Source organism: Dendronephthya gigantea, unplaced genomic scaffold (assembly GCF_004324835.1).
Source record: "Dendronephthya gigantea isolate DGI-Jeju-01 unplaced genomic scaffold, DenGig_1.0 000000F, whole genome shotgun sequence".
Lineage (NCBI taxonomy): Eukaryota > Metazoa > Cnidaria > Anthozoa > Malacalcyonacea > Nephtheidae > Dendronephthya > Dendronephthya gigantea.
In genome coordinates, this window is record NW_021163010.1 from 6,814,002 (window position 1) to 6,835,152 (window position 21,151).

Sequence of the window (21,151 nt, forward strand, 5' to 3'; positions counted from 1 at the left end):
AATAAATTTCAATACAAAGAAGTGAAGTTCGCGATCGATTGTTTTGAGTAGCTTATTTTCTCTTAGAGATATCATCGCTCAGTTATATGTTACATTTTAACTTTTATTCCATAAGTTGTGCTGGTCTAGTGGTGAGGCAATGCCCTCCCGGGTTCCAAACCGGGGGTTCGAATCCTACCATAACCGTTTTTCACTATGTCTTCCGAGAAAAAGATAAAGTAAATCAAATAATCATAGCCGTTCAGCACATGATCTCGTAGTCTGGTGGCGAGGACAATGGTCTCCCAAGTGGTACATCGATAGTTCGAATCCTACCATAACCGTTTTGCATTATGAACTTCGTGAAAAGGATAAAATAAATTAAATAATCATAGCCGATCAGCAGAAAATTTGGACGTCTTGTAGTCAAGTTGTTGGTCTCATGTATCGACAGTCGAAGGTTCGAATCTCGTTTTAGATGGAAATTTTCGTTATTAATATTACATGGTAAGGTTATGGAGAATAAGTTTGTGTAGGCTTCCAACAATCACCAGTTAGCCTTGTGGTAAAGTCGTGGACTATCAAGTACAAGACTGAGGTATCAAGAATGGGATGGTACGTTTCTCATGGCGGTAAAAGAAAAAAAAATGGTAGGTATGTTGCTCCGGGGAGGTTTATACTCGGTTAATCTTTGGAAATTAAAATTATCTTTAGGGAAATCATTGGATAGATAGGGTGAATGAGGGGTATATGGGTACAAAAAGACTTAGTAATTGGGCGGCCTCGGCCCCCGGAGCAAGGGGCGGCCTCGGCCCCCGGAGCAAGGGGCGGCCTCGGCCCCCGGAGCAAGGGGGAAGGGTATAGGTGAGAAAACAGTATATAAAATGTTTAAGTCTTTTTGTACTCATTTAAACCTCTTTACCCCTATTTACTCCTATCTTATCCCTAATTTTTCCTATCCTCACATATCCCTAACTATCCCCTAACACAATTAAATGTTTGAAGAAAGCTCGTTTTGAAAGTCGGGAGAGGCGGGGGAAAGAGAACCCCCCTCAGTCTACTCCTCGCCCAAGGCGAGGGCATATTCGCCCTCTCGCTCTACTCCTCTCACACTCACAAATTCTCGCTTTATTACCTTGTTCTTTTTCGGTTTATCCAGGACTTGAACCATCGACTGTATACTTGGTAGATCAACGTCTTCACCACTACACCATCAGTTCTTGTGGTGAAAGTCTACAGTTTTTTTATTTTACTTAATCCTTTTTTGAAAGGATCCTTGACGAAACTTATAATACCTTTTGGTAGGATTTCAAATGAAATAATAATTTAAATTAGTTCACTTTAATGTTCATGATTTATTTTCTCAAATTTCAAACACTGTGTCTTTACCACTTATTCGTAGCGTGTAACCAAATATTAGCCATTTGTGTTGTCGCTATAATATATCACATAGAGGTATGCGGCGTCTTAAAACCCCATCTTTCCATAAGTTGGTTATATGCGGCCCAAGTGAAGCTAATGGTTACGGTGCGATTGTTTTGTATTTTTAATGAAGTGAAGTCAAGCGGAATTTTCCCGTCTAACTTTTCCGTCTAAATTAAGAGTCGGGTAAGTTGGAAAGGAATCCCGTCTGGAAGAGAAACTCGTCTTAAATTCGCATTTAGACGGATAAATCAGACGAGTTTGTAAAATATCAGCACGGTCAAGGACGGAACAAGGCTACGGGAAATAAACCCAATTGTTATCGTAATGACTACGCGTTACCCGACTAATCATACGTAGAAATTTTCCATACTGATCTAATTCACATTCAGACGGGTTTTTACGGCTATCAACTTTCCCGTCTCAGTAGGATGGGTGTTCGGCTATTTTAAATACTTGTACTTTTTTTCCTTTAAACCTATTTTGAAATACATTATTAATTCTTGTACTTTACTTTGACTTCACTTCATTAAAAATACAAAACGATCGCACCGTAACCAAGGGCTTCACTTGGGCCGCATATAACCAACTTACGGAAAGATGGTGCTTTAAGACACTTCATTTATCTGCATATATATGTTATTTTAGCGATAACACAAATGGCTAATATTAGGTAACAAGCTAAGAATAAGATACAGTTGTGTGCGTTTTAGACGAGAAAATTCATCATGAACATTAAAGTGAGCTTTTTTAATTTGTTATTTCATTTGAGATCCTGCCAAAAGGTACTATACGTTTCGTCAAAAATCCTTCCAAAAAAGGATTAAGTGCAATAAAAGAGTGTAGGCTTTCACCACAAGAACTGGTGGTGTAGTGGTTAAGACGATGATCTGCCAAGTACACAGCCGATGGTTCAAGCCCTGGATAAACCGAAAAAGAACAAGGTAATAAAGTGAGAATTTGTGAGTGTGAGAGGAGTAGAGCGAGAGGGCGAATATGCCCTCGCCTTGGGCGAGGAGTAGACTGAGGGGGGTTCTCTTTCCCCCGGCTTTCCTGACTTTCAAAGCAAGCTTTCTTCAAACATTTAATTGTGTTAGGGGATAGTTGGGGGTATGTGAGGATAGGAAAAAGTAGGGATAGATAGGAGTAAATAGGAGGATGAATAGGGGTAAAGAGGTTTAAATGAGTACAAAAAGACTTAAACATTTTATATACTGTTTTCTCACCTATACCCTTTTCCTTGCCCCGGAAGCCGAGGCCGTCCAATTACTAAGTTTTTTTGTACTCATATACCCCTCATTCACCCTATCTATCCCCTGATTTCCCTAAAGATTAACTTTGATTCGCAAAGGTTAACCGGATACAAACCTCCAGCATGCCTACCATTGTTTTTTTTTTCTTTTCTTTTTTTTCTTCTTTTCCCTACCGCCATGAGGAACATACCATTTCTCCTCGTGCACAATTAAGTGGCCAGTGCGTTAATTTCGTAAAATCAAGCCATTTCGAATCAAAAGTTGAATTAAGGCCCACACTGCAGACCGGACGCGTTTTGGCAACGCGGCGCGATCATCGACTTTTCATTTTCCAAAAGCAAATAAATTTTAATATTCTTGTAGATTACTTCACGATAATACATTTTGACTGCTAATACATATTGAGGATGATACATATCGACGGATAAAATATCAAACGATAATACGGCATATCGACGGATACAATATCGACCGATAATACATATCGACGGAATACAATATCGACCGATAATACATATCGATGGATACAATATCGACCGATAATACATATCGATGGATACAATATCGACCGATAATACATATCGACGGATACAATATCGACCGATAATACATATCGACGGATACAATATCGACCGATAATACATATCGATGGATACAATATCGACCGATAATACAAATCGACGGATACAATATCGACCGATAATACATATCGACGCCCTTCATGAAAACCAGCAAATGTTGATGGAAGGTTACATATATACATACATGCATACGATAAATACATTTTGACTGCTCTGGTGTCCATGGATTCCAAATTTTGCTTCCAGAAATCAATTTATGTGCTTCTGAAAAGTGAAAATTCGCGTCGCGTTGCCGCATCGTGTCCGGTGCATGGTCACCCTTTTCAGGGTGAGTAAAAAAAACTGACATCTTTGAAATTCAAATTAGCCGGGAACTTATGGCTGGAATTTGACAATTCCCATCACAGACCCATGTGTACAATCAACAGGACGCGGTTAATTAATGCGAAAGTGTTTAAAACCAATTGAACTAATTCAACGTGGCGCGTGTGCTAGAAAAACGATTTGATAAAACTGTTGTTTTTTTATTTATAGTGCTTAGAATGCATTTTAACTTCCAAAAGGAACAAACTTTATGTTTTAGTCTTTGAGGTTAATTAATGAGTTAACTTATTTGATATGCTTCTGTCACATTACAGCCGCTATGCGGCTAATTTGAATTTCAAAGGCGTCAGTTTTTTTGGCTCACCATGTGGGCCTTTAGCTAGAATTTAACAAATCATTCGAAATGCATGCATGCAGCAACCCCTTGCAAAGCCGAAATAATTTTCTGAGCTGGCAAAACCAAGCTTAATTTTATATCATTAAAATTGGATTATATACGTCACGTTTTTCAACCGGAAACCCTTGACCTGGAACCTCGACCTAAAAGCCCCAGCTGTGAACACAAAAAGATGTTCATACGTAGTCATGGCTGTCATGCGCCATATACGAATAAGCTCATAACATTCTTGAACTGAGCTTAGCAGTGTACAACAGCGGAACACGACAGCAGTGTCGTGCCAAAACCAACCAACAATCAAATTACCAAAAGGAAATATCTCCAGGACAATTGAGAAGGTATACCATTTATAATAGGTTTATACAGCGGGCGGAGTTATAAATGTGATATACAGTATAAGCTTAAATACTAGCCTAATGCGCTATGTGAATTCTCATTCAAAAATTATCTTCATATTAATAGACATATAAAAGCTCCTGATCAGTAGTATATTCATCTAGATGTACGCTAAACTGTAGAACACAGAGGCCTCCGCATGCAGCCTAATATAGCTTAATTAATTAATAAGATGCATCTAATCTACGACGCGCGCTATGTTAATGTAAACAAAACCACTATTGTTAAAAATCCGATTTTACTTCGCTTTTAAAACCCTCTGACTTTGTTAACTATAGATCGTGACGATTATACCTGTTGAATTTTCTAATAAGATTGTTTTTGTTAGCGTCCATCTGGAAGCTTTTATGAATTTCACGTCGGATTTTCATTCTGTGCAAAATGTCGCGCGATCGACTCTTTATAAGCGTGGTTTTCATACGTCGTAATTCATCGGTGATGGTCTACGATCTATTGTCTGTGATCAATGAAGTATATAATTTTCTTCGATGGACAAAAAATTGAAATACGATGAATGAAAACCAGGCTTTATGATCGCTTTCTTTCACAATATATATATATACGGACAATAAGGTGGAACTGCATGATACCACTAGATGACCTTCGCGCGTACCCTTTTAGAACTGGCGGCAATAGAGCTAAGCCTTAGCCAACCTCCGTCCCAGAGTTTTATTACCTACGAGGTTGGGCCTTGGGAAGAATGTGCAAGCTGCGTTCACTGTCATACAACTGTATAATATTATTATAATTAATTGAAATTAAACGAGACTTACCTGTAAGTTGAAGTTTAAGTATGATTCTATGAGTTACTGGTGGGAGTGCGGAGTCACATGAGATAGCACGCGCCTGCTCACATCAGGTTTGAAAAACTGAAGAATGGCCACCAAAAGGGGTGGGCAAGAATTAGATAATCATTGAAGATTGGGTTTGGGCATGTGACTCCGCACTCCCACCAGTAACTCATAGAATCATACTTAAACTTCAACTTACAGGTAAGTCTCGTTTAATTTCAATTCTATTTCGTCACTGGTGACGTCGTGACAGAGTCACATGAGATTTTAAAGCAGTGGCCATGATTCAGAATCCACTACGTACATAGGAAAAACAACAATAACTTTAACCCATGTATTTCGAATTACATAATGTAATTACATTACATGAATAACAATAATAAGAACAACCAAACAATTAGCCGCAAGCGCGACACATGGTAAACCACGATTTGTTCAACTACAGGTTTAGTAGTTTGTCACCAAAATTGTCATTCACAATATGCTTATCATAGAATTTCGCAAAGGTCATCTCTGATTGCCAATCTGCGGCCTTCATAATTGTATCGGCGCAAATTCCTTTCGCTTTGGCATAAGACGTTGATGCAGTTCGAGTGCTGTGTGCTTTAAATATTGTAGTATCAATCCCTGCCATTTCCAAAACTGATTTCAGCCATCGCGATATTGTGTCCCGAGACACAGCCTGAAAGGGTTTCTGAATACTCAGAAGCAGTTGAGATGAATTAGAACGATGTGATTTAGTTCTTTCCAAATAGGTTTTCAAACAGTTTATCACACAAAGCCGTGGATCCTGTGGATAAGCCAAGAATTCCACATGCGTCAAATGATGATTAGGTGCAGAAGTTTTCAGCAATTTTGTAAGCAGAAAAACACATTTAGACTCTTCCATGAACATATCATGAATGTTCAAGCAATGCAATGTCTGGCTACGTTGACCAGACAGAAGTCCAAGCAACATAACTAATTTTAGAGTTAAGTTTTTTAACGTAAGTTCGTTATTGGGTCCAAGATTCTTTAAATAATTTAATACAACTCCAACATCCCAAACCACAGAGTATCGGGGAAGCGCAGGCTTGGTTTCGAAAACGCCTTTCAACAATCGTCTGACATATGGATGTTGTCCAAAACTGTTTCCATTGGGTAATACTAACACTGAAGATAGCGCACTACGAGCAGTGTTCACAGCACTATATCCTAGACCACGATCAGCCAACTGTGCCAGAAATTCCAGGGCATATTTCAGAGGAGCTGAAATTGGATGTATCCTTCTGGTATTACAGAAAATCTCCCACTGTTTGAAATAAGTGTTGTACTGTTTCTGTGTGGCTGTTCGCCATGATTTAAGGATGTATTTGGAAGCTGTTGTTGGAATATTTTCGTCTTGCAGACATCTCCTGACAAGTGGCAAGCCAGCAGCCATATCGTTTTGTGGAGAGGATGAATCTTTTGTAAGTTGTAAGGCAGGTAAAGTAACTTCTGTTGTGGGGGAATGAGCACAGGCTGACCGATCAACATTCTCATCAACTTCGGATACCAGATTTGTGTGGGCCAGTCTGGAACAATCAACAGCCCTGTAGCACATTGGTCTTGTATTTGTTGCAGAACTTGTGTGATTAAACTAAAAGGTGGAAAGGCGTAGAAAACGTCATAATTTCCCCAATTAAGTGAAAAGGCATCTACAGCTATGGCCTGGGGGTCAGGCTGGTATGACACATACTGTTCCACCTGATGGTTAAGTCTGGATGCAAAAAGATCGACACAGGGATTTAGGTGCATCCTTGCAACAATAGTATTAAAGACAGATTTGTCAAGCATCCACTCAGTTTCATCTCTGAGTTTTCGTGACTCCCTGTCAGCTGCATTATTCTCACAACCAGGGATATGGGCAGCTGATAACCAGACATGGTGGTTGATACACCACTCCCAAATACGTTTGGTGATATTATTACACAACTCTGAATGACTAGTTCCCATATGGGTAACACATGCTACAGCTGTAGTGTTATCAATCAAGGCTTTGACATGTTTATGTTCTACAATTGTCTTAAAGGATTGTAAGGTATTAAATACAGCAAGCAACTCCAAACAATTAATATGGAGAGTTTGCTCCGATAGAGACCAATGGCCCCCACATGTAATGTCCTGGAAGACCCCTCCCCAACCTATAAGTGAGGCATCAGTATTAATTATGATATCTGGGATGCCATGGCTAATTACATTATAGGATGTGGGAAGGAATTTGACCCACCATTGTAGTTCTGCAATGGCAGCTTGAGATAACTGCATATGGCAGTCAAAATTACCATGAGCTAACCTGAGAGCTTGAGTCTTTTCATGTTCTAAGCCTCGATAGTATAGGGGCCCAAACATGACACCTGGGAAGGTAGCAACAATGAGGCCAATAACACGGGACACCTCTCTAATTATCACTTTATTTGCTTTGTGTAAAAGTGAAATACAAGCTTTCTGAACCTTATCTATTTTTTGAGGGGTAAGAGATACTCTCATGAGAGTGGAGTTCAATAGAAACCCCAAAAATTCTAAGGTCTGTGTGGGTTCAAACACAGATTTTTCTGGGTGTATAACCAACCCTAATTTTGTGAACAATTCAACTGTGTCTACGACATTACGGGCACAGTCAAGGAAGGTAGTACCCTGTAAATAGGAATCGTCTATGTAACCAGAGGATATGTGCCCCTTTTTTCGTAAAGCTGTATAAACAGGTTTAAGCAATTTTGTGAACTTTCTGGGACAACTGGAGAGACCATTGGGAAGGCATGTGTATTGATATAATTGACCTTTCCAACAAAATTTTAGATATTTTTGACTTGAGTATGCCACAGGTACAGAGTAATAGGCATCTTTAAGGTCTATGCAGGCCATAAAACAAAATGGAGTCATCAATTTTATAACAGACCACAAGGTATCCATCTTAAAATGGTAATTATCAACAAAGGCATTTAAATGCTTTAAATTTAAAATCATGCGATGTGTACCATCCTTTTTTGGACATAGAAAAATTGGTGACATGAATTCACCCACCTCATGTTGAGAAGGGATTATAACCCTCTTTGTAACAAGTTTGGATATCTCAAGTTCAATAACTTGTTCCTCAGTGGTACTAAATTGATAATTTGATCGAGTGCCATTAGGAGGAGGTTCCTCAAGCAACTCAATAGTATATCCTTTAACCATATTCAAAATCTCTTTGTCAGATGTAAGTTTTGTCCATTCGGACAGACAAAAGGAAATTTGTCCCGCCTGAAAACAACTAACCTGTTTATGTAAATCAGATATCAGCTTGCTTATGTATTGTTTGTGAGAACTCACCGTAAAATGTGAATTATTTTCCAGGCTTACTGTTGCTGTTTTTGGCCTTTGGATGCTGACTTTGGAAACCATGGCTTGTTGTTTCGCCATGGTTTCCTTTGGGATAAAAAAGGCTGCCGTGGAGATTCGCTGGTATTGCGTGAAGGATATGGAGTAGCGGTATATCTTCGTCTATCCATTTTATCTCGGCCTTTGCTAGCTGATTGGCTGAGTTTATGTGAGGTTTTAATATTGTTGCACTCAGCTTGTAGGTCATCGCCAAATAAATTGGCGGTGACCGGCACTTTTTCAGAACAAAGGGCCACAAACTCCTTGTTGAGATTTGGCTTTATGGCATCTCTCCTATGATGGGATAGTTCGACGAAGGCATGGCCAAGAATGGCAATAATATCCATGTTGGATTTAATAATCTCAGTGGGGTCCACCTCAATGGTCTGCTGCCGAGCGGCAAGAAGCTTATTTGTGGTACAGATTAAGGAGCTGCCGGCTTTCGACAAATTCCGCTGAATATTCGCAGTACGAAGGTCCTTCCGTTTAACAAATTTGGGAAGGTTTGACCAAATTTCTGGATTTACACGAGGCACCACCAGAGCCGAGCAATTATCAGGGCGATGAATTGAATCAAGTTTCCCGGTTAGTTTCTTGTCGGACAATTTCTCCGCCCAACGCTTGTTTAGCATTGCCGCTAAATCGTCATTCACCGCAGGAGAAGTAGGTTCCTGTTCGGTAAGTTCTTGAGCAAGGTCTGACAACAACGTATCAGCGTCTCCCAAATTTTTGGGATCGTTAGAGCTTGTATTTGATGCTTTTTCTGCTGGGTCAGCAGTGTCAGCTAAAACTTTAGATAGTAACGCATCCTCATCATCTGAGTCGATGGTTTCCTGGTGCAAAACACTCAGGCTTTTGGTCGCCTTCCGTTTACGACTGCCATGGTCAGAGCCATGTTTTGGCGCCAAATTCGCCACGTTTATATTTTCAACTTGCTCAAGACGGGAATCTATGTTCTGCATATTAACATGCATCATTTTTAAGAAGGCAAGGATCTCGTCATTGGTAGTATTGACCTCGTCACCTGGTGTGTCCTCAAGTAGTCGCTTTGCATATTCGTCAGAGACGTCAACCGCATCGTCGTGCGCTTCGTCTACATGTCCATCTCGCTCAAAATCATTTCCGATGGCGATGTTGCCCTCAGACATGGCAATTATGAAGTTTGTAATTCGTCTACGGTCTTGTGCACCACAAAAGCGTCTTTTGTGGAATAACTGCCGTATCAAAGTGTAGATATACTTATATATCTAATCTTTGCCGTTATTGAACAACCGACGTGAAACAAAAGCTGGCGTACACTGATGTGAGCAGGCGCGTGCTATCTCATGTGACTCTGTCACGACGTCACCAGTGACGAAATAGAATGCATTTTATACTCCTAAACTCAAATGGCAATACATTATATGCTCCACTTTAACTTCAGGATAATTGAAAATACTGTCTAAGTTTCTCTATCCCCTCCACTGATATTAAAAAACGTTTAAAGTTTGACTGATCCCAAATATTCACTGATTTAATTTCTAAGCATCAAATGTGGTATAACAACTGCGTAAAATAGACAAAACGCCTCTCGACGTTTCGACCTGAGGGCCTTCGTCAGGAGAGTTAGTATGAAAATAAATAGGGGAGAATACATGTTTTGTATGGGGGCAAAACACTTGATGAAAATGGGCCAATGGAAAACAAAAATAAAAACAAATTGGAATACATGCATTTCATTGCCAAAGAGACGTCTCATTGTGGGCTGAGAATAGCCCGCAATGAGGGAAGCCTGATCAGCAACGAAAACGTATTACAACCAGTTTTAATGTAAACAAAGAAATGGGAGTCATATTACTATGGGTGAAGTAAAGAAGAAGTCTTAAATGAAAGAGAGTCTTTCATAATTATGCCAGAGGGATGGAAAGACTGTGCCAAGACTATGGACGAGTCGCATTTCTTGTCGTTTACGGCTTTCGTTAGTACCGGAAATGGGACAGAGGGCTCTAATTTTCATGTCCCTGACACAATGATTACCAGAGGTAAAGTGTCTGGCAACAGGCTTGGTGTTATCGTGGTTGTTAACCGACCTACGGTGTTCACCAAATCTTATCCTTAGAGATCTTCCAGTTTCGCAGATATATAGTAAACTACATTTGTTAAATGCATGAGATGCAATAAATAAGGTTGAAGGAGGGGCATGTGAAATGGTGCCTGATGAAAAACTGTGAATTGGGAGCCGAAATAACAGTGCTGGAATCGGTGAATGAGCATGTTTTACATTGGCAAATGCCACATGGGAATGTGCCATTGGGCTTTGAACAGTTTTGCTGTGGAGAGGTGTGAACCAATGTGTCCCGGATATCCCAAGATATCCCTAACAGCAAAATTGAAGGGATGATGTGTTAGAACTAAGGGAGTTGAATTAGTAGAAAGCGAGAGTCTATAATTCGATCATTTTTTTTTCGCGCAAGACTTACGCCTGTTTTCTAACAGCTCACTCACACTAAAACGTATTAAGTAAGAGATCTTAACTTTCTCATAACGTTTCCATGGCGGTATTTCCAATCGAATAAGGGCTTGATTTTCAGTGTTCTTTCTCATTGACAAGCATTAACAAAATTTTTATGCCGTCACTCGATCGCAATGAGTGTGAGTATGAGTGAGCTTTTTGAATGCAGGCTTTATTCTCCCACACGGCCAATCTTCATTTTGGCCAATCAAAATAAATCGTTGTCGCAGCTCCTTTAAACGCTAAGCAAGCGTCTTGTTTTATTACAAATCAGCAGCGAGCGGAATTCTAGCTTTCCTGCAATCTGATTGGCTGTCCGGAATCCTATATTTTATTCTCGAGCGAAAGCGTAATTGTTCTGTTTTTCTAAAGATTTACTCGCCAACTTTTGACTTATTTATATTAAACACGGACTAAATGATTATCATGATAAATGGAAGTGAATTATAATAAATATATCTAAGTTAAACGAATGAGGTTTTGATTGTTTTTTTTGTCGCTGTTGTTGAGTCTACGAGTTAAGAGTTTAGTTGGTCCGTATAGGGAAATATTTCCCTCGGTCTCAAAAACGTCCCTCGGGAAATATTTCCCTATACGGACCACCAGTCTGGTAAATAACATATTGACATATTGTGTAACCGTATTTTCCCCAAATATTTTCAGGCTCGAATCTATCATGACCGTAACGATTGATGAAGTGTTCAAAAAGATCGGCGAATTTCGCCGGTATCAATGGTACATCATCACTTTGATTGGATATTGTACCTTTGCTGCTACCGCTATTAATGGTTCGATAGTGGCGTTTATTGCAGCCGAACCTGATTGGAAATGTGTTGAGGGTTACATGAACAACACGGTGTGTAGATTTAACACATCCATAACATTAACTAGCAAAGATTACAAAGCCAGGTGTAAAATGCCGAGGGAAGCGTGGACGTTTGTAGACGATTTTACATCCATCGTTACCGAGGTAAGCTGTTAGATGTCCTAGTGGCTAATATAACAAAAAGGCAAAAACGAAAGTTCTATACACGTGTTGGTGTTTCTGATTTCATTTCATTTTCGTATTGGGAAAATTAAAATGGGAAAACATTTACAAGGTATCCCCGAGCAGGGAACAAATCCGTGTTTAACAAAATTAATATTAAATCAAGGGTATATATAGGAAGCTTGGGGAGAGCACCAGCTTCCTGGGTCACTTTTAGTTAATGAAAAGGCAGTTAAAAATACCGTATGTATAGGGACGGTTTGATTGCCAAAGCTGCTACGAATAAGTGGGAACACGTAGGGCATTCTTGGTCCCTTCACGCACGTGCCTTCCGGCTCCTACGCCTCTGTTAATTAAAATATTGTTAACAAATGAAGCAGAAACTTGGTGTAAACAGACGAAGGATGGGGTCATTGGAGATACTTTTCCTCCGAAAAAGTGGATGTGCATGCTGATGAGAAGAGTACAAGCATAAATTGAAGTGTTTACTTGCGCTGTTGTGAAGCAAAGTTTAACTCCTGTATTTTTCCATTCAGTATGACCTGGTATGCGATGATTCAATTCTTTTGTCATTTGCTCAGTCAGCCTCATGGGTTGGAATGCTGATTGGTCTACCGATTGGTGGGCTCTTGTCTGATAAATTTGGAAGACGAAAACTGGTTTTCGCGGGATTTCTGGCCAATGTCGTTGCAGCCATTGTTGTGGTCTACCCCAAACATTTCCTGGTCTTTATATTTTGTCGACTATTGTTTGGATTTGGTTACGGTAGCTATTTAAACCTGGTTTTCATCACTCGCAGATAGTCGGCGATGCTCGCCGATATCAAAATTACGACAGATGCATGCCGAGCATCGTAATTGGTGAAAACTGCTCATCGTAATGCATCTGCGACTGTCCCCGACGATGGTCACAAAAGAAAAAAAAAAGTTTTCTTACAACGATCGGCGTTTGTCGCAGATAGGCTGCGACTGATAAAACCATGAAAACCGCATTTACGGACTTCGCCGACAATTGTAAAATGCTAATGATCCTAATTTCGAGCCCAGTGTTCTAATTTCCGCCTTCTTGTCCAAAATACACGAAGAACCGACAGATTGCGTTGATGAAAACCGCCTTTCTGCGATACTCGCCGACTGCTACCAAGTCAGCATCTCCGAGCATCGGCGTCTATCTGCGAGTGGTGAAAATCAGGCTTTAGAGTTACATGATATGTTTTACATGCACTGTAACATTTTTTTTTACTTTGAGGTATTGAGATGAGAAAATAACATGATCCTGCATGGTGGTCGTGTAATAACCTAAAAATAGCATGTGCTTGTTTTGTTTCAAAAACACTTATTTTAATACCTCAAAATTATCTAAAGCCTCGCTGAATTAATCTCGGGTACAACCTCTAAATTTGGCAAACATTCATGATATAAAACAATAGAAACTCCGTAAAAATTAAGCATTTTGAAATATATAATTTTCGACGTTTGGACTAAAATATAATCATCATCAGGAAAAGAATGACGATGACATTATATATGTACATGCAAGTATATATATAGTGAAGTGATTAGATATGTTTAGTTAAATATCAATAAATCTTTAGAAGCTTTTGTTCCGTGGTTAAGGATAGGTTTCTTTCTAAAAAACCTATCCTTAACCACGGAACAAAGGCTTCTAAAGATCTATTGATGTTTAATTGAACATCTCTAGTTGCTTTACTATATAGTCTTTTACTATATAGTCTTCTATAAAGACCTATTCGAAAAAGAGCAAGAGACCTGTAGCGAGTTATACAAAAACGAGGCTAGTCAGGTTTTTTTCAGCCAAAATAAGTCCAAAATTATTTGCTTTTTTTCTGGATTTTGATTGAAACATCGTTTTTGTAGCTTCTGACAGGTCCAGCTAGCGGAAATGTGAAAGTAAACATGAGTTTCAAATTCCGAAAATGAAAATCTGAGTAGCCTTGCTTTGGTGTACCTCGCCACAGGTCTCTTGCTCTTTTTCGAATAGGTCTATACATGCACTTGTACTTATGTAATACCATCGTCATTCTTTTCCTGATGATGGCTATATTCAGTTAGTCGTATAACGTCGAAAACTATATTCAGTTTCAAAATGTTTACTTTTTACGGAGTTTCTATTGTTTTATATTTTATTAAAATGCTCAGTGGTTCCCATAATTCATGACATAACCTTTCTGTTCTTTGTTTAAAGCAAAGAAATCAATTGCCTGCCGGTTTCAACTTAACATATGGTTGCAACTTGATAACAACCCATGTTCGTGAGATCTATAGTGCAACATTCTTTTGTCCTATTTTTATTAATTGGGCATTTCTAGAGCGTTTTGAGTTGTTTACTTCGGGGTCATCATTAGTGCATAGAATTGCTGAACTTCAATCGCAGTCATTTTCATTTTCTATATCTTGAGACTGCTATAGTTTGTTAGCAAGAATTAACTAGTACAGGATTCATGTAGCTAACAGCATAGGAACGCATGCAGCACAAATTTCAAATTTTTTGATTATACGTCTTTGAAAGGTTTTCAAAATTGCTCTTCGTATCCGTTAATGATGGAATATACGACGGCGAAATATCGCTCATGGCTTAGCTTTGTTCTCTTCACGTTTTTCACGCTTGGTGTCGCAACGTTACCCCTGATTGCATTCTTCGCCCGGGAATGGAGAACGTTCGCACTAATAACTGCTGCGTGTGCTGCACCTGTCTTGGTGATAATCTGGTAAGTTGCGTAATGCATGGGTAAAAGAGGCTTGAATAAAATTACGATAGTTTTTAATATTTTTGATAGATGTGAATTAGGAGTTATTCGTTACGGATGCTCTCATGTAGCTATAAGATTCCTTATTTGAACAGCAGTAACTAATTCACCCGTTCACATCTATATAATCGCGGAAAAATTACAAGTGTAAGTATTGAATATTGCCCCCCAAATTATCGTTCTTGCGGCGCCAGTCAACTGATTGGCAAAAGTATCGTGAAATTCGTAGACAAGTGAAATCCAAACTGAGAAATGCTGAAAGAGAACATGTAAAGAAAGCACTAGAAAATAGTCATGATATATTATAGTCCCAAGTGGAAAATATAATAAGAAATTGTATTCCACGTCAAGAAAGTACTCGGCAAGTTACACAAAGGACATCGATGAGATTGCAAATTAATAATTTCAATAACTTCTTCACCCCATGCACATGGATCCATGGCATCTAAAGAATCTTTATCTTTAATAGAATTACACACCCTGCCTGCACCACTGGAAAGCGTCTCTTTAAATGTTTCAGAGTCTGATAAGTTTCATTTTACACCTACTACACCTAGATATGTACGAAAAGTGGTAATATATAGAGTTTCATGAACATATATTAAACGCTGTTTCAACTTATGTCAGATAAATAGCGTTAAACACCTATTTGATTTTGGAAGACTTTGGAAAGTACCATGTCATCCTTAGTATATTTTCAAAACTGTATTACTGTTCAACTGTTTGGTCTAGTACTACAAAGAAAAATATTGAAAAGTTACAAAGAGTTCAAAATTTTGCAGCGAGAATAATGACAGGAAGAGGAAAATATGATCATATCTCACCAGTACTCAAACAATTAAACTGGTTACCTATTGCTAGCATGTTGCAATACCTTCAACTTCAAACGTCTATATGGACTAGCGCTTGATTATCTTGCTGGACTATTTCAAAAACGATTATAAGTAGTACATGAAAGAAATACTAGGAACGTACAAAAATTAAATATACCAGGCTATTCCAGGCTATAGATCTGCTGCTGGACAACGATCATTTGAATATCGAGCAGTATCACTATGCCTATATGGAGCTCCTTGTCAAATAGCATAATCGAAATTGACAATCTTAATATTTTAGTAAATAAGTAAATTGACTATATTGCGATTACGATTGCGAAACGAACTGCGGTGCTGAAGCACATGATAAACCAAAACAGCGGAGTAAAATATTATAACCCATGGGGTTAGTGATAACCACAGTGATAACCTAGGTTTGAACAACCGACCCCTATAGCTGATAATTAAACGGATAAAAACTAATGCGATGCCAACAATGTATACTGCATGAGCATTTCCACTTTGCATAAACCGTTGTTCGAAATGCATGCCTTCTACTTTTTCACGTCAGGTTCATACCAGAATCACCGCGATGGTTGTTGTTAAGCGATAGCGAAGACAAAGCAAGAAAGCAACTTTTGAAGGTCGCCAATATGAACAAAAGGACTTTACCCGACGATGCCCTTGAAAAACCCATCAATTTACAACGAGCTAGCTTTAGGCAACTGTTCTCGTCATGGAAAGTGGCGAAAATTACTTTAATTTGCTGGAATCTGTGGTACGTTTATTCATATTTATCACATGTATAAAAAACGATATATCTAACTACATATATAACTGAATAAACGATAATATATATTGCCCTAGAGTCAATTGAAAAGAGCAATAGAATTTACCCATTTTGAGCTTTCGTAGCATTTTTTGACTATCTTTAAAACCACGATGCTTTGCAAGAATTATTGTTATTATTTTTATTATAACTAACTACATATATAACTACATGTATAGTTACATGTAGTTATAAAATCAGTTCAGTTACGTTGTTTAATTGTTCAGATAATGTATAGGCTTTGCCATGTCATCGAGCTCCGTTCCCAAAATATTTCTTGAACTGTGTGGTAGGCTACATACGAACTGTCAGAACAACAGCTGCATGGGACAGTCTTTATTCGTGTTATGTTTTACACGTTTTCGCTTTATAGTGCGGCGCTATATTCCATGCACCCAATTTTTTTCTCTCCAATGAAACGTACATATACTATAGTTAATCCTGATTCCTGCACACCTGTTTTTTGAACGCACCAGATTCTCAGCCTTATGCGATATATGCATGCATGTGCAGGTCTTACACTCCGATACTATATGCAACATCATCAATTATCTGACTACATTTTAAATGACGGTTCTCTCTGTCGCTTCGATTGAAGTGCAAGCTAGGTTCTTTCCCATTAGAAAAACTGTTGTGCATGTTTAATGCAACATGCAAGTATGAACGCCAAGCAGCTTTGAATGAACTCTAAAGTTTGACACGTGCTCATCAGCTTCGCATCAACTCGTATTTCGTTTCGTCACTTATATACAGGTTTACTGTTGCTCATGTGTACTACGGTGTGTCTTGGGGTTCAGTTGATCTTGGTGGGAATAGGTACCTGAATTTTTTCCTGCTCATGGCTGTGGGTTTGCCGGCAAATTTTCTTGTTATTTGGACTGTTGACAGGTTAATAAAAAAATTTGTACTACCCATTGATTTTATCACTTGCATGTGTATGTATTTGACTCTATGAAGTTTGTATAAGAATTTCTCGTGTCATACATGTTCATAGCCCCGCTTATCGCTGTTTATCTCAAAAAGGCGATATACGACTCGAGTTCATGGTATGATTATTAAAAATATGCACCGGCCTTCCAATTATATGTCCAGCAAAGGCCCTGTATGCTGGCCATCGTATAGATAAATATATACTCAGACAATTATTTATATCTTTATCGTAGATTTGGTCGTAAACTATGTACTATTTCTAGTCTGGTAACGACAATGGTGGCGTCCGCGATTTCGGCTTCAATTCCAGCGGATCCGACTCCTGGTTAGTAAATTATTTCTATCGAATGGCATTAGATATTCCGTGCCCAAATTTCAGTTTTGCCCACAAGTGCGATACGTCTCTCAATGTTCTGAAATCAAACTATCAAAGTGTCTGTAACTGGGTTGCTTCGATTGAAAAATCACGGTAGGAATATGCGCTTTTCACATGTTTTCGAAATTGGAAAGGAAATTTTCTATTGCTTGTGTTGCTTTATGCAGCTTTTACAAGGATATGCTTGCATGCAGACTATGATGGCGAGCGGTATGCGGTTAATATTGCCGCAATGATCGGTTTGAAAGGAATCGTATTACGTTGTAGGCGATATCAAATATATGCGCAACGGAACCCAGGGAACATACATAACCCATCATGCCTTTCACGCTCAGTGTTTCATATTGCGCAGCGCAGTGTAAAGTTAATTTAAATTGACAATTAATCTCAAATGACTGATCTTTCTTCTTCAGCTAATGTTGGTATTCGTGTTACGGCGGCTATCATAGCTAAATTTTCCATTGGTTTCTGCTTCGTTATCTGTTATTTATGGACATCAGAACTTTACCCGACAGTGATTAGGTAAATCTTTCTTTCACACACAACCTCGTTCCCAGGACCTTTTGGGCCTTTATATTTCACACAGTGTTAACAAACATGCACTCACGTATATAACCAAGGGCTAATATATACTACAAAATGCTACTTGTTTGTTACGCCGTTTACTTTTACTTATTGAAAATTATTAACTGTAAAGACGTTCTATTTACAGATCAACTGGAATGTCTACATCCTCAGCTGTGGCAAGAATTGGTTCATTTGCTTCCAGTTACGTCATTTGGCTTGTAAGAAATCAGTATACTGAAATTACTTCAATACAGCTAACTTTTTTCAGACAGTTTAGTAACCGGTTAATTGAAAAAGAGATCGTTTTCTTGCCGAATTTCATGGATTAAAAGTTAAAATGTTGCGTTTCCAAAAGGCCATTATGCGATGGATTTCATTCTGACGTAGGAAGCAGTTTACTATAATCTGTCATGAAAAAATGTAATTAAATCTATCTTATACAGTTATAAAAATTCGTCGCATATAAGAAATCTTATGTTTGTAGGGAATGATAGCGATATGTTATTGACACGTTATGCGAGGCGAAATCTCACTCTGAAATGCACCTGCATGAATTATGACCGCAATGATAAGTGCAAAGCAGTAACATTGACCGGTTGAAACATTCCAAGCAATCAATCAAATTCAAATGAGGCAACCTTTTCACACACGGAAATTTTCCTGTTCAGCCAAATATACTTGTTTCAATTACTTTCCCGCACTGATTTCCTAGGATATTTGTAAAGATGGTAGATATATACAATCCATGCATACATTAGCCGCGCATGCGTGCATTACTCGGACAGGCCTAAATTTGGGGATCGCCTTAAGTCTGCTAAACCCCATGTTAGATACTAAATACTTTTGCCTGAGAATTTGAGCGATACGGCATACAGCTTCGTTGCGAGGCAGATCGACACAAACACTTTGAAATCTCATCATATATAAAGCGTAAAAAGATTCGAAGATTTAGTGCCAATTTTTGTTTAATATGCACATAAATTATGTTGAACTATCCGTATTATTCCATAATAAAAGCGTGCACTGCTGACAATTACACTGACTCCCGGCCCTGATTATTTTATTATACATTACTTTATTTTATCTAAAATTTTGTTGTGACGTCATCGACTCATTCAAGGGTACTTCCCACCAGTGGGCATGGGCAGTGCATGCTAACCTATAAGTATAGCCCCATGGCATGGTATTCTCACAGATCACCAATCACCCGTGTAAATGTTCTTTTCAGATTCGTGTGCATTCTGCACTGCCGTACAGTATATTCGCTGTAATATGCCTTCAGGCAGCAGTATTTGCATTATTCCTACCAGAAAGCAAAGGAAAAGCGACTATGGAGACAATGAGAGATTTAAAGGCAACGGGGAAAGAAAAGGAAATCGATTTGTTGGTACCAACCGGAAACGAGAAAAGTAACTGCGTTGAAAAAGAAGTGACGAGAAACTAAATATTGACTACGATTTTACGATTTAAATCAAATTAACCAATTAGTAGTGCTTAGTTGTATTTTGTATTTACCGATTGCATAAAGAGGAATTAAGGTTTGGGCCAGATGCTCAGGAGCGTTTCATGTCAAGGAGAGTTTTAGGGTGGTGAAACTCTACTTTTTAAAAATATCATCGTAAATTAATAAATAACGAAGCAACGTCAGACAAGTTTGTCATAATTTTTAAAATCTACAGAAATAAAGCGTGTGTGAAATAAATAATCAAACAGTAAAGCGTGTGTTTGAATTATTCTGCACAACATTGACAGTTTATGTAGTATGGATGCAAAAAAACCCGGTCTGATATTTCAATGTTCAGACCGAACAAGCTGGGGCCGGTTGTATAAAACTATTTAACTACATTTTGCGTAGATAAATCCTAGTTAACTCAGAAATACACAACTCTGGTTGGCCAATTATGTCCTTAACTATATACAGTTAAAAGCTAACTAGTCTTTTATACAACTGGCCCCTGGTCAATAATCTGTTTATTAGATGGCTGAACTGCATGAGACATCTCCGGAATACTGGTCCAAATACGGACCACTCGTCAACCAATCACAATAGAGGATTTTGAAAAGCCATAATTTATAATAAATATATTTAAGCAGTTGCCACCTCAAATAACATTGAAATTAATTGTTTTTACAATGCGAGCCCAAACGTTTGTGTTCATTTTGTAAAATGATTTTTTACCTTCTGTACAGGGCATAATTTTGAAAATGCTTGGTGTAATTAAAAAGCATCGATATAGTTGTCTCAATAGTACCGATAATATGGTATCGGCACATTCCTAATAATTGTGTTTTAGTGCATGGTACAGGCGATGGCTTTCCCAGTTGTAGTGGGAGGTTTAAATCCAAGTTGTAGTTCTAAAGTTTGCGTCCCTTAAGGGAATGTCTTTCATATTGCAAATGATCTTATTGCAACTAATATTATTCCGAAAACGATTTAAATAAAATTTCCATTGTGACCTGCACGACCACAGTTGAAACACATGATAGTCGCTTCACTGTTTTTCTTTGATCACTCCAGTGGTTTTTATGTCCACAAAAAACACAGTGAGGTCTGGGGGGTCCCGATGACTTTTGGTACCAGTGTCCTTCCGGTTTTTATTATTCTTTGTCGCTTTGTCGTCCACTTTATTTTGTCGAATCCATTTTTGCAAATCCTCCATTCAGTCCATTGACCATTCTTCTGAGTCGTCGTCTGATCGCACTAAGTCAGATTTGAGTCATTTGACACGTGGTAATTTGCTAATTGTTGTCATAACAAATCCAGAAAGTTTTCCACTTTGATCTAGAGTTTAAAGTGCATCGAAATTTCTGTTTAATTTGTCGTAGAAATCTAGAACTTTATTATGATTGTTTCCTCTTACAGGAGT

General features: G+C 38.5%; 2 protein-coding genes across 3 annotated transcripts; one reads left to right on the top strand and one right to left on the bottom strand.

Annotated features, from left to right (window-relative positions):
• The first annotated feature begins 4,137 nt into the window (after nt 1–4,137).
• Nucleotides 4,138–19,860, top strand: LOC114516328 (solute carrier family 22 member 16-like). 2 transcript variants are annotated; one of them, XM_028535771.1, is made up of 10 exons: nt 4,138–4,294; nt 11,676–11,982; nt 12,537–12,765; nt 14,530–14,728; nt 16,154–16,360; nt 17,165–17,299; nt 17,575–17,666; nt 18,131–18,239; nt 18,430–18,502; nt 19,513–19,860. In XM_028535771.1, the coding sequence occupies exons 2-10, from the start codon at nt 11,689–11,691 to the stop codon at nt 19,726–19,728; spliced, it is 1,554 nt and encodes a 517-aa protein (XP_028391572.1). In that variant the 5' UTR covers nt 4,138–4,294; nt 11,676–11,688; the 3' UTR covers nt 19,729–19,860. The 2 variants fall into 2 exon arrangements, with proteins under 2 accessions (XP_028391572.1, XP_028391580.1); XM_028535779.1 differs by having other exon boundaries at nt 17,605–17,666.
• Nucleotides 7,753–9,792, bottom strand: LOC114516343. Its single transcript, XM_028535791.1, has 2 exons — nt 8,186–9,792; nt 7,753–7,798 (listed from the first exon to the last, which is right to left on the bottom strand). The coding sequence occupies exon 1, from the start codon at nt 9,667–9,669 to the stop codon at nt 8,500–8,502; it is 1,170 nt and encodes a 389-aa protein (XP_028391592.1). The 5' UTR covers nt 9,670–9,792; the 3' UTR covers nt 7,753–7,798; nt 8,186–8,499.
• Nucleotides 19,861–21,151: the final 1,291 nt, after the last annotated feature.